Genomic DNA, 15426 nt, shown 5'->3' on the forward strand with positions numbered 1-15426 from the left:
TAAACCTGACCAAGAAAGACAATTCATTTTACGTATTTTACATCAGTTTCAAATAAACTGATCAACTTTAGGAGCAGGCAGCATATACTATCCTCAAAGCTAACAGACATGGACAAAACTCATGTAAAAATGAAAAATGTAAATCACCTCAGCAGAAGCTGCCACACTTGACCACTGTGCTATGACTAACTTCAGGAGACCACTGGGAGATGAGAGAGAAGTCGACGAATATCTGTGACCTTTTTGTCCTTCACATTTGCCGAGCTTCAATCTGAGAGAGGGAATCAAACACACACCGATCCGAAACTCGCTGTCAAACGCAGAGCCAGACATCAATCAATCAGCACTTTCTTATTTTTTTGACTCTCTTATCATTTGACCCATGCGTCATCCTGTTTCAGTGGCTTAAGAAAGTTGATGATGGTCAAATGTGCGCCTCTGCAAATCCTACACACACTTATACACAAATACACACTCATATGCATAAGAAAAAAACATACAGGTTTATAACAACATGAGGGTGAGTAAATGACGACAAAATTATCATTTTTTGTGTGAACTTTCCATTTAAAGTCAAATCCTGGCTCACATTCTGTGTGTACACTGACACATATGAATGCAAAAGGACTGATATGCGTGAATCAGAGGATAAAACAGAGTTTTACATAAAGTCCATATCATGACAAACCTCAGATGCAGCCCTGTCAAATCAATGCACAGCTTACCCCTTAAAGCCTTAGCATGTTCTGGAGGTTTACTTCTTATTTCTTACTTATCTGACGTAAATTGTTGATCTGTTTATTTTCCAGAGCTTTGTCTCCAGTGATTTTCCAGCCAGTCTGAAACATGATGTCCGCTTTATATTACAAACTTGAGGAAATGCTGATGTACAAATTGAAGTGAAATGCCTGATGTTTAATCCTCCCCAGCACCTTTTCCTTAATGATGTTACCCAAGAAATGCCAGAGAAATGCCCAAACCCCTCCATCAGATATAAACGAGCTGCACTAATTCCTGCCAGAAACTCACACTTCAATATTTCTGTCATCAGCTTAAGGTCAGTGTGTATATATTTAATATATTTCCTGTAAAGGAACACGAGAAAAAAATGAATATCATCATTATCATCATGAGCTCATGAAGTGAGTTTGAGTGCAGTCAACATTTCCTACTGCAAAGGAACAGGAAATCACAAAAATAAGATCTCCTTCTCCCAAGAAGAAGACCAGAGTACATTTTAATTTAGGCTGTCTTTACAAGAAATCTCAATCTGTACTCATATTTCTCAAGATATCAAGTCTGCAACTGAAAGTCAAATATCTCTCAATATGAATGCAAACATTTCTCATAAAATTCCCCAATGAAATGTCTGAGACAAATCTGAAACTTCAATTCAACAAAACGGAGAAGTGCATTAAAGAAAAATATATTTTTAAAGCTATAAGTTTATATTTAAAACAAAACAAAGAACTCAATTATGTCTCATGCGTGCTGAAAAAAACAGCAACTGTTCTCTGGACTCCTGAATCTCTTTCTGAAACTCATACTGGCTAAAGTCTCATTCATTCTGGGAGGCACTGGAGTGTGTGTTTGTGTTCATCTCCATGTCTCTCACACACACAAACACACTTAACACAAGTCAATATCCATATTCATTACATGCTAAGATTTCCGCTGATAAAATTTTGGCGGGCAGATTGGCGGTCTAACCCGTGAAACACACTTAATTGAGCCGTATCTCCATGGCGGTGATGTTCGGAGCCAAGGTGAAGGAGACGTGTGAGTGAAATGAGTGAATTCATGATGTGGCCCCTTCACTCTCTCTCTTTCTCTCTCTCTCTCTCTCAGTTTCTTGTTTTGGCAGGGGCCAAATAGAGAATGGTAAATGAAGCGATTGTGTCCCCCAGGCAGGAGTAGGGGGAAAAAACGCAAGCGTCTGTGTGTTAGGCTCCCCGGGGGCTATTCTGAGCCTGATGAGGTATATAACCATGCTGGAACCAAACCGCAAACTGGGCTGCAACTGGGACCTTTGGGAGAACAAGTGGGAAAGACAGAGAAGTTGCTGTACTCTGCAGACGGTACTAATACTGGGGCGTAACTAACTAAAAGTTAACTGCATTAACAAATAGCTTACCTTCATTATGTTTTTAACCGAGTTATTTAAGTCTCATTAGTTTACATTTTTTATATATATTTAATGCTGGTAACGCTGTCATTTTAATTCATTTGTTTTTGTGGCAAATATATGGTCTGACTTTAAAAACAATTATAAGAATGTCATTTATAAAAAAAAAATAATTTATATAAAATATTTATATATTAAAAATATAAATAAAAATATATTTTATATTAATTATAATTTATATAAAATGTTAATACTAATAAATGAATATATAATACAATGCAATATAAAAATTATTTTATACGAATATTTTGTGATATACAGTAAATATATTTTTATCTGATAATCATAGCTTAATTTTAGTTATAAAAGCTAAAATTTCAAGTTTTAATACCCTTCCAAAGAAAAAAAATTATTGCTTGGAGGATAAATTTTTTTTAAACAACCTTAGAAATTCCTTAAAAACTCCCTAAAATAAAAAATAAAAAATATTTACATACAGATTGAGACAATTGTTGACATACACAGGAAGAGGACAGAGATAAAAACATTGATATTATATATCAGATAATTTGTTATTGGAATGATCTGAGGAAAAACTCTTAATACTAAACTTTATCATCTCAGTTAATTTGAAAAAAGTTTGAGATCTTTTTTATAGAGGAAATTTTAGAGGACACACGTGAGAAGATTACTGGGTCTTTTTCTCAAGAGAAAAAACCTTGCTGTTTAATCTCATTGGTGTCTTGAAGATACAATTGAGATGTAAAAGAGATCTCATTTGTGATTTTTTTCTTTCCTGAGGACAGTATCAGACTTTAAATACTGATGATCCATCCTTCCATTTCTGTCTTGATCAGAATGCAAGCCAGAGAGAGTAAGGAGACAGACAAAGCAGAAAGGGCCAAATCGATAATTTGAGAGTCTAAACTAGATTTCTAAGCAGTTTGCCACTCTCGGCAGCAAGATAAGATAAACTTTCTTTGACCTGAGCGATGAAGTTGCCATGGCGATCAGGGAGTACACTTTCCCTATTGATATTGCGCTGATGTAACAACAAATAGAACCAGATCGTGTGGCCGATAGCGCTGATTAATTAATACCAATATTGATCTGTACAAGCAAGACACAAGGCTATTAACTCTAAGGCTGAAAGTCAATTGTTACCTGGAGCTCAATAGACTGATCACTGATATCACAGCCAAATAAACTAAACAACAGACGACACAGATTAGTCAAGTACAATTTCTGCGATTTGATCTTCAAAGTCAAAGGAAAAAGTTGACTTAAAGGGACAGTTCCAATCAAAAAGTACTATAAAAGCATTTTTAAATAACTCAAATGAGTCATTTAGACTATATAAAAGACTACTCCTCAAGTTTTGAGAAAAATGCTCACCAAAGCTGTATTTATTTTATTAAAAATATGGTAAAAATGTTAATGTTCTGAAATATTATTACAGTACAATAGTGGTTTTCTAAATAAATATATTTTAAAATGCAATTTATTCCAGTGATAGAAAGCTGGATTGTCCATTACTCCAGTCTTCAGTGTCACATGATCCATCAGAAATCATTCATGCTAAATTGCTGCTCATGAAAGATTTCTTATTAATATCAGTGGAAAACAGTTGTGCTGCTTAATATTTTTGTGGAAACGTTGATATATTTTATACAGGATACTTTGATGAACAGAAGGCTCAAAAGAACAACAATTATTTGAAATAAATTTGTAGCAATATAAAAGTCTTTGCTATCACTTTTGATCCATTTAATAAGTCTTTAAAGGGATACTCCACCCTAAAATGAAATTTTTTTCATTAATCACTTACCCTCATGTCGTTCCAAACCCGTAAAAGCTCTGTTCATTTTTCGGAACACAATTTAAGATATTTTGGATGAAAACCTGGAGGCTTGTGACTGTCCCATAGACTGCCAAGTAAATAACAGTGTCAAGGTCCATAAAAGGTATGAAAGTCATCTTCAGAATACATCTGCCATCAGATGTGCAATCTGGGTTATATGAAGCGATGGGAACACTTTTTGTAAGCAAAGAAAAAAAAACGACTTTATTCAACAATTCCTTTGTCAAAGGTCCCCTCTGTGTCACTCCATATCACCATGCTCTTCTGTGTCATCCGCGCCACAAGGATGTGCTGTTTTATTTCAAATCAAAGCTAAATAAAACAAGAAATATCGAATCCACTTTGCAGTCTGTGGGACAGTCTCAAGCCTCCAGGTTTTCATCCAAAATATCTTAAATTAGGAGACCGCTGACAAAGGTATTATTGAATAAAATCGTTATTTTTGTTTTCTTCGCTTACAAATATTCTTCCCATCGCTTCATATAACCCAGATTGCACATCTGATGGCAGATGAAGTATTATGACGATGACTTTCATACCTTTTATGGACCTTGACACTGTTATTTACTTGGCAGTATGTGGGACAGTCTCAAGCCTCCAGGTTTTCATCCAAAATATCTTAAATTGTGTTCCGAAGACGAACAGAGCTTTTACGGGTTTGGAACGACATGGGGGTAAATGATTAATGACAAAATTTTCATTTTGGGGTGGAGTACATTTTTTTTTTTTTTTAGAATTACATTTTTAATTATAGACACAATTTTCATTTTAGTGTAAACTATTCCTTTCATCAACTGTGAAGAAACTACTTAATGATTAACAACTACCAGGCTTGTGAGAATTAATGAATTCAGATTTGAAACTAATGTGAATCTGAAGTGACAACCGTAAATTGATGAGTTGCTCTCTTGAGATGAACACATTGTTTACAGTGTTTCTTTCTGTACAAATATCAGAGCAAAAAAAAAAGGCAGACTGTCAGCTCTGGAATCATCTGTGAGGAATTCAGGAAAAAGGAAGATAAAGAGGAAACGTCGGCAGGAAATGGCCTCCACCTTTTGAAACCACTAACCCTGATGCATCATAGACTGTTTTCCAACACAGCGAGAGAAACAGACAGACAATCTGACAGTGAGAGAGGAAAGGAAAAAGGGGAATGTTCGGGAGAAAGGATGACCCAGAGACAGAAATGACAGCATTCCTCTTCTCTAGTGATGGATGTGCAAACTCTTCACACACATCTGTATTTTCCTCCCAGGAAACGCAAACGGACACTCTACATGCACACTTACTCAGTGGAACTACAACTGTGATGCTTAAATAAAAACACAACATCAATTCATTTCTCCGGTAACCAGTGATAATAACAAGACATGAAAAATAGACTACACAAGTATGTAAATGCAAATGCTTCTAGCTGCACTAGCTTAATTGTGTGTATTGTTGCATTTGGAAATGGGTCTTATTGTAATTATTAAATATATATATATATATATATATATATACAGTGGCATGCGAAAGTTTGGGAACCCTTGCATGATCTGTGAAAATGTGAATAATTTTAACAAAATAAGAGAGATCATACAAAATGCATGTTATTTTTTTTATTTAGTACTGTCCTAAGATATTTTACACAAAAGATGTTTACATTTAGTCCACAAGACAAAAAACTAGCTGAAATTATTAAAATAACACCCGTTAAAGTATTGGTATAGCATAGTAATGCAAGAAAGTATTCAGAATGCAACCAAGCATATGCAGACATTGGTCAAGCATTTGCATACCTAATAAAAGCAGACAATTCAAATCTTGTCTATCCATCAGAAAAATTTGATTTCTATAAGTTTGTGAAGTCAAATGGCTCCTTCAGCTAAGACGAGGCGTAACAACGCAAGCTGTAACTGGCAGCCAACAGATGTTGAAAAGGAAAGTTGGCATTCAGCAGCCATTCGTCATGAGACAAATCTATGAGAAACACAAAAAATCTGCACACTTTCATCAGTGGAATCTACCAAAGAAAGGTCTCAAGTATGAGAAAGTCATCTCAGAAGAGTTTTATTATTACCACAACAACGTTCTCTTCCAAAACCACTGGATGCTTGGATGCTTGAGCTGATACACACACTAGAACACAACACACACACAGACTTGCCGTGTCAAAAAATTCCCTGATGATGAAAAACACTGAGCAGACCACAGACATAAATATGTAAGCTCCATATACATTCAATAATTTGATAAAATAAAAAGGCATAAAAATAGAACAGAATATAGTAAACCGACTGACTGGTAAACCACAGAATTCAAACCACACACACCATCCGTTTCATCTCCAACATAAACATATCCATGCACACACACACACTGACATGTTGGCAGCCAAGTCAGCAAACACTCTCACTGCACCATTATAAGTTGAGACTGTGATAAACCCCGTCCAGAGATAGACGTGTCACCTGATAGGCCGGAGGTCTCGTATGACATCATCACCCACTGGGCGGAGCCGAGATGATAATCACACACTTATTATGAAGTCATACTGAAAGTCGATTATACACACACATTCACAAAGAGCAACAGCAAACCTCCACCCGAGATCTCTGACTACCATTTTCCAGCACCGAATGCTGGCAAATCCTCCATATCCTTCAGTTTGACCATAATAATCATTTGGATCGGCTCTGGAACTCAAAAAAGACACTTTAAAAGTAGCTATTTCAGTCAGACGTGTTTCCTTTGTCAACTGTCAGCTGAAAACTGAGTGGTTTGAAACAAAACTGCACTTGACTGTGTTGTTGAACCCCTAGTGGCTAGAATTAGTTTATCTAGCAAACATCCTACTTAAACAGCATGTTACTACTTCTCATTTGCATAAAGTGACATGAATGACTTTAGGTTGCTACAAACTGCTGTTTCTGTGAACAGTAAAGCTGCCTTCTTTGATTTGATTGGCCATCTCAATCATTTTGACATTGACGTGCACTGTGAAATCACTGAGGAAGACCAGGCTAAAATTGTAGTTTAAGTCATCCAAATAACAAACAGGATGGAACTGCAGGAGAGCAGTGTCAAGAATATCAAATATCAGGGGGAGCAATTTGGCAAAGGTCATGGGTTTGATTCCCAGGGAGTGGATGAAGTGATAAAATGCATACCTTAAATGCAATTAAAGCCGGTTTGAACAAAAGCATCTGCCGATTTCATCAATCAGAATTCGAATCAAGTTTTAAAAGTTACATTTTTAGGCTGTGCTCAAGTGCTCATCAATGTCAAAATGATTGAGATCTGGCCAATCAAATTATAGACGGTGGTCTTGAGAAAGAGCATGAGCTAAATGTAAATGTTTTAATGAGGATTCCTATGCAGGCAATAGACAGCAAGGCAGCTCACTAGCTTTTGAAAGAGAGCTGAAAGAAAAACCGCACAGTTTAGCATCCCACAAAGCAAAGTGACGTTTAGAAGCGTACAGACCTGCAGCGAGCGTAAACAGATGGAGAGAGGCCTTACCCATCAACCCGCCTGCTCTCCAAGCCCACACATGCAACTCCAGGGGCTATTTTACAGACAAATTACACCACGGGGCATGCTTTCCATTCGCCAACCCTTGTATCTGCCCTGCCTATTAAAGTGCCACCAGGCATTCCTCAGCACAGACTGAGACATCACGCTCTCCTGCGAAGCTAATCGTGCTTCATCCCTAACACATCAGCGATATTTTCATCTCTTCCTGTCATAAATTTTCACTGGCCCTGGCTCGGCCCGGTTAACAATCGGGCCAATTTATTGGCATATTGGCATGAGGTGATAAGGGCTAAAAACAACAGCGGCGAGCAGCCGCTCGTGGAGATGAGCTGATAACACAGATATGAGCTCCCATACAAAACATCTCACCCTCCATCACCTCTCTATCAAACTCTTATTACGATGAGAAGAACTGAAAGAGGAGAGGGCGAGAGGGGTCTTCAAATCGCCGGTGGGGGCGGGGACCAAAACCAACGCAAAATAAATATTAATAAAAAATGAAATCAGATGTAACGTTTCAGGGCCAGAAAACAAGGAGGAGAAATACATAATTTATCACTGCATTATCGGGATATCCAGGCAGCCTAATCAAGGAGCAGTGGATGACTATTTTTTGCCTTATCATCCAAAGTGGTGGAAACGGAGAGGGAATTATCAGCGAGCTGCAGATTGCTGGGTTGGAATTTTAATGGTAATAATCGCAACTCTGATGGTATATCTCCCTGCCTTATCTTTCCCATTATCTGGCCCTATCTCACAGGCATCGGTGCAAATTAATGGTGCTTTTTCAGCACGGCCTTTTTATCATTGCTCAGAGAGCACCCAAGGGGAGAGAATAAGCAAAATATTAAAATACTGCATAAATCACAATTTTAGATAACCGACCAACGTATGGCAGTGGAGGGGGGGGGTACGGTGCCCAACAACCTTTTTGTCCTTTAGAATGACTCTCAGTCTCTCTGTGCACTGGATCAGACGGTCTCTTCTTCTCTCTTCCTGAAGTGCCGGAAAGAGGAACTACGGGCTCTGTGTGACCTTTCGGAGCCAGAGACAATACCCTGATATTATGAATACTCTAGTAACGGAGCTGTGAGAGAGAGCCGTTAGATAACTCAGTTCCTGGACATCTCGGATGCATTTCAGAAGGAAATCGACGCAGATCGATTTGCATGCAAACGCCTCGGTCAACAGTTTAATGACTCGAGCTCATTTCGGGTATTCAGAAGCTGTCATGCTTGTCGAATGAGATAACAGAAAGCACCACATCAAATAAAATACGCAGAGATTGCTTTGCACTGACTGAAAGCCTTCAAACATATTTGTATTTACTGTACTGCATACTAGTACAGTCAAACAATATTTGCTCTGACAGAATACATCTCAATGTGTCACCCAAGTGACAGGATGGTCAAAATAAAACATTCTCAAAGAATACAGTTTTTTTAAGTAAAATGTAACTTTATGTACATGAGATCAATGGACGCATTAAATGATCTCATGCACACACACACACACACACACACACATATTCAAACAGAAACATTTAATTTCACTAGGACAAACACATACAAATATCAAGCGGTGATAAACAGACATATGGCTTTTAGAAGTGTGCAATCTTGCTTGTTCCCTTCTCCTTGGCTCAGTGTAACCTGTTCCCAAAAAAACAACATTTCACAACAGAGGAAGAAGATTCTTCATTCTTCCTCCCTGCGGTCCAAACACACACACTGCTTCTGCTTATGAAGGCCCTGACCAGCGATCGCACTTCGGCTCTTTCATTCACAAAAGATGAATGTAACAAAAGCCAGCCTATTTTATTATTGTATAAAAGACAGAACTGCAATTTTACTGTCTGAACTTTTCACTTCGTGAGGTGCTGAAAATATTCAGGTAGTATATCATAACAGTGTCCTAAAAATAGGCCCTGAAAAATGGAAATGCTCAAGCTACTGATGGTGTATATTTTATGAAACGCATTATTTATTTAACTCTGTAGAGCTCTGCAGATTATTCTAGGCTGTGTCATATTTATCAAATATTAAATTTATTTTAGACCACAGAAATACTTTTTTGGAAGAACACATTTAAGGAATGCAACAACTAAATAGGTTTTGTTATCACACATTTAGACATTGACTAATTCTAATTAATTCTTTTTTTCTACATGCATTATCATAAATACACAAACTATATTTCAGTCTGTATTAGCATGCATGAGGACATCCACAGCTGACTCTAAACAGACCCTTAAAACCTTTACAAGTATAGCTGGACGTAAATCTACAGTGACCTAAAAACTGAATGACAATTCAGCTATCATAATTTTATACAGCTTGCCAAAGAACAATAACGCTATAATAAAATGTCAAGAATAAAAACATGACATTTAAAAATGTGATAACCAATGTATTGCCTGTTAATCGTTGAAAACATCTTAACATGGTCAAATACAAAAAGACTGAAAGATGAACAGACTCAAAACACTATTTACTGTACACCTTTTTAAAAGAATCAGCTGAACGTCTTCAAATCTGAAACTGCTTTAAACTAAAACTCTGAATCAGTTTATGAGATTCTCACTACAGAATATAAAACTTTAGCAGTATTAAACAAACATGCATAACTATTCTTCTAAAAAAAAAAAAACAGTTGCATTTTATTTATTTATTTATTCATTCATTCTGTTTGATAGCCAATAATAAACTTGCAATGTGCATAAATACTAAATAAAAGCAAAAATGAAAACATAAGCAAGACTTCAAATGTCACTATTATGAAAAACATCTCTTCATGCCTCAACAAATACAAAAAAGGACTGACTGTAAACAGACCCTCCTGGGGCTTTGAAAGAATCAGCTTAACATCATCTAAAACAACTAATTTATTCAGTTTATTTTATCGTCACTATATGAAACTTTAAGAATTAAATAGCCTAAGCACGAGCATAAATATTATAGCCTACATAAGCAAAGAACACACAACAAAACTAAAATATGCGCTAAGAATTAGTAAACGCAAAATGAAAGCATAACAAACAAGTCTTAAAAATGTTACCTAAACCAGTCTCACGCGACAGCAAGCCTCGTTAAATACAAACACACCGAATCATCAAACAAGAATTAAAGAAGGACAAAAAGAAGAACATTTGCACCTGCTGCTACTATCAGTTGTCATAATAAACTGATCTATCTCTATCTCCCTTTCATCCAACTTTACTCCGCTTGGCTTTGAAACAAATAATAGTAATAATAATAAACAGAGTAACTTACGCTTGATTTGCCGGGGGTTGCTCTGCTTTCTGCGGGACATGTTGATCCGGAAGATTATTGATTATTAACTATTATTATAGATTATTATGAGAGGTTATTATGGATCATCCAAGAGCCGAACGGGTCGCAGAAGGAATGAGGATTATTCACAGGCTCTTGCTCTCACACACGCGTCCCCCTCGCTCAGTGCGTGCGCACGAGTGAGTGTGTGTGTGTATGTGTGTATGTGTGTATGTGTGTGTGTGCGCGGAGCTGCGGTCCGCTCGGACTGAAGGCGGAGGGGAAGGCGTTTCGCGCTTTTGTTTGAACATGAAGTTTGATCCACCGCGGTCGCCGTACACACACGATCTCTCACATATAATGCTGTTTAACTTCACTGTTCATGTGGACTATACACCCAAAAAAAACTACAGGCCAAATGTGTTCTTTTTTTATTTATTTATTTATTTATTTATTTTGCCTTTTTGCATTAAAGTTATTTTTAAAGGTTTGATAGATGGAAATCCAGAATAAAATAGACTTATTTGTGTATTAATGACTTAATTTATCGAGTATAAAGCGTTTCTATTATCTCACAGATATGACCAAAATATGTGTTCTCAGCAGTGAGGAGAACTGCTCGCGTTTTTCTTAGCCAATCAAAAACGTAAATTACCTGCCAGTCATTATCTGTGTTCAGGTTTTGTAAAGCCTGATTGGCTGCCATTCTTTGGAGGGCGGGGTTTTTGAACAGGTGTGGTTGAAGTAACGCCTTTAAAGTCATCCACTGAAACTACCACGTTAAGCATTACTTTAAATATCCTTGATTACTTGAAGTAATCATAAACAATTTATATAGCTAGAGGCTCAGCTGAAAAAAACAGCAACCCCCTTCTGTGACGTGACCTGTTTACTGTATATTTCATAAACTTGAAAAACATTAGTTTTATTGAACTTACATTTTAATTCATTTTTAATCTTTTTTTTTTTTTTAGATTTTATCTTTACAAATAAAAACGTTTTATTTGTAAATTATAGATAGCCTACGCTCGATCATTTTTACAAATCTGTTTATATATATATATATATTAAACATATACTGTTATTTAATAGTTTTATACTTTGATGTCTAAAATAATAGAGAAATTATGACATTTTGACTAACAGCCTACAATTCTATAATTGTTTTATTTTGACCACTGATATCATACCAACACATCTCATCTGTGGGTGAATCTTCTTTCATATCACATTTTTTTTCTGTGTATTTGTGAATTTTGTGAATGAATTTAAAATGTTATTGATTCAGTGTAGTTCAATTTATTTGAAGAGCCCATTAAAAAAACTCTAAAGCAGCTATACAAATGTAGTTATGAGCATATGTCCTATTTAGAATTATTATTTTTTTAATTTAAAATAAAATAAAGCAATCAAAAAAGTTTTTTGTATAAAAAGCAGATATAAAAGAACAGATGTTAAAAGGCTCAAATTAATTTTGCCTTTCCTGATTACTGGGGGAGGATTTTTAGAAATCATTTAATAGAAAACTTTTTTCCCTGAATTTTTCAGTCCCAAATCTGAAATCACCTGAAAACAAAGGCAAATGAAAAAAAAAGTGTATATGTTTTAATTAAAAAGTGATCTTCAGCAAACTCAAGACTTTCAGTGTGCTACTTTCAGCATGCATTTGGTGAAAAATATGTTCATATATATTCAAAAAATCCTGCAACTTCCACGTCACAGAAAATCCCTTTACTCAAATTTGAAGTATCATTTCTTAAACAGTTTCAGGGCCCGGAAATCGCCTTCTTCAATTAGCCAGTTGAACTGCCAAGTAAGACAAGCAAGTCGCCTGTGAAATTATCTTGTAACCCAATTCCGGGACTTTGGAACGGAGTCTGAAACTACGGCATAATTTCAAGGGGTTAACTAGTCAACAGAGCTGCACCTTGAGGAAACCTTTATCTGCCTCTGTGCAGTTTGCTTCTGCTTTCACCAGCCATTACACTCTGGCAAGAAGTGTGCTCTTCCCAGCATCCTCGGCTCCAGCGCTGGCGGGCTGTGAGCTCCAGCCATGAAGGAGAATAATGTTAGCGATTCACAGCTGAGTTCTAGTTCTGCTTCAGATCTAAATGATGGTGAAAATCTATATCATATTTGTATCACTTATGTATAATGTTTTAAAGCTCATGTTCATTGTCTATAACTACAACTAGATTAAAGCTGCTTTGTGTCATTTTTGTGACAACATTGCTCTGTTGTTTGAGCAGCCTTCCTGCTCAACCAATGGCTTGAGTTTGGGGTGGAACTAAACATTTGGCCGAACCAATGGCAGGCAGTCATTAATTTTCCAGTTCTGTTGGTGCTATTAGTGGCACACTGAGGCTCATGCCAACATGAAACCAAAACTAAGCCTTTTCACCCTCTTAAAGCAGGTTCCTGGTCTTATACATGACTTCTTTGTGCAAATTATTCCAAATAATAAAAAGTTAATATTTTATTTAAAAAAATAATACCATGCAATTTCTCATTGAATAAAGATCAAAACACATAAATCACATACAATATATATATATATATATATATATATAAAATTTATTTATTTTTTATTTTTTTATTCGTGTTCATTTTAAAGCAATTGTTCACCTATAAATGAAAATGTGTTGAAAATGTCCATACCCTCAGGTCATCCATGATGTAGATGAGTTTGTTTCTTCAACAGAACAGATTTGGAGAAATTAAGCCATATATCACTTGCTCAACAATGGATCCTTAGACTGCAGTGAATGGGTGCCATCAGAATGAGAGTCCAAACAGCTGATAAAAACATCACAGTAATCCACACCACTCCAGTCCATATTTAACATCTTGTAAAATGAAGCTGTATGTTTGTAAGAAACAGATCATTTACTTTAGCACACCATACATGCCTCTCTCTTGAGGTGATTCAGTGAATATTTTATGCTGGTTTATAAATTGTTCAATGTTAAACGATCATTTCTGAATATTTTTCTATGTTGTTACATTTTCTCGTGCAATATTTTCTAAGCTCATCAACTGCATCCTATATCAATTCATTCATCACCACAAAAATAAAATACCAAATATAAAACAGGATATAAATTAAATTTATTGTAAATATAAATTAAATTATTTTTCCAGAAAATATTATAATTTGTTTTCCTGTTTGGCTGTTTTAGAATTCCGAATTTCTACAGAAGCCCAGTTTGTGCAGGAGACTTCCAGCTAACTTAAGGATCACAGTCTGGGCCTACACTCATTCTGACACTTCCGTAAAAAGCTATTAATTTTCATGTTAAAATGCACATTATTCTCAATTCATTTATAGCTGTTCCCTTGAACTCTACACTCCTTTTAAATAAGAGTAATATGTTGCATATAAGCTTATTTCTATTGTGCGCTCACATGGTTTTCACATAATTTGAAGGCCACAGGTGTCACAGACTGTTGTTTTGTATTATTCTGAATAGGGCTGAGTATGACTTCTCTGACCCTCTTTGAGCTCCTGTGGCAGGTCATCGGCAGTGCATGTGGTTTGTATTAACGAGTACCTACAAATTAATTAACTGACCCCAGGCAAGTGCAGGGCCACCCTGTCCTTTCTGCACTGTCTTTTCATATCGTTCAAGGTTAGATTACATTTGGAAACATGTTTCATTTCTTGGAAACGCTGTACGCACATATGCAAGGAATTAGAGGTTGTTTTAACCAATCAATAATTGAATCAAAGTGTTTTGCTGCAGGAGATATAACTGCAGAAGGACGCTGTGTATAAATGCGACACAATATCAGTCACAGTGATCAGGGAACGCTGCTTTTTCTTAATTTAACCTTGTATTTTGTTCCAGGGCCAGATTAAATTAATCCAGGCACACCAGGTCAGATAATAAATATGGCTGAAAAATACTGTATAATAATGTGCTGTATAATAATGATTGTTAAGGTGTTGTTCATCCCAAATTCAAAGCACACAGAGACAGCCAATGCTGCATGCATGTCATTAAATATAGTTGCATTTGGTAGCAATGTATTATTGAATGCAATTGCTTCCATTTACAGATAGACCAATACAATTTCTAGAATGATTTACCAGATTATATAATTTTGAGGTTATCGATCTGCTTGACTGCCTGATTAACAGTGTTGATTCTGTCTATTGTTTTCGCAAAATATTCAATGTAATTTTAAAAGATGGAAATCATATATTTTGGCGCATTATCACAATAAAAACATGGCTAAAGTATGTTTTTTGTCTTTTAATTTTACATAGAAAAACTTTATTTAATAAATTCCAAGTGTTTTTTTTTTCATCTAATCAACATTTCAGACAAACAAAACATTTTACTGTGAATATTTTTTCAAACTGATAATCTATATATATTTTTTGTAAACATGCTATTCATCCTGATTCATCTTTCTTTGTTTTTTGTTATCATTCCCTTTTTTAAATCCCTTTAAAATTAACAAATTCCAGTTTCTTAATGATTTCATTGTCCAGGAAGGTTTTTTTTTTTTTTTTTTTTTGAAATTTGTCATTTTTAAAATTCATAAGATCCTGTATTTTTTCCTTTATCTTCAATCTTTTCCACCACGATTTTTTTTCTTTTTAATGACATCACCTTCCAGAAAGTGTCATAATTTTTGCC

The 15426-nt window shown here is 35.7% G+C and overlaps 1 protein-coding gene across 3 annotated transcripts in view; it reads right to left on the bottom strand.

Moving 5' to 3' along the window:
• LOC109071881 (zinc finger protein ZFPM2-like) overlaps positions 1-11049 on the bottom strand; it is a 143489-nt gene extending 132440 nt beyond the window's left edge. For 2 of the 3 annotated variants that reach the window (XM_042741601.1, XM_042741600.1), the window contains exon 1: positions 10781-11049. In XM_042741601.1, the coding sequence (XP_042597535.1) occupies positions 10781-10820 (40 nt within the window). In that variant the 5' untranslated portion in view covers positions 10821-11049. The remainder of the gene's footprint in view (positions 1-10780) is intronic. The other variant, XM_042741598.1, reaches the window with a different exon arrangement.
• Between the last annotated feature and the right edge of the window lie 4377 nt (positions 11050-15426).

The sequence above is a fragment of the Cyprinus carpio genome, chromosome B16 (genome assembly GCF_018340385.1).
Source record: "Cyprinus carpio isolate SPL01 chromosome B16, ASM1834038v1, whole genome shotgun sequence".
NCBI lineage: Eukaryota > Metazoa > Chordata > Actinopteri > Cypriniformes > Cyprinidae > Cyprinus > Cyprinus carpio.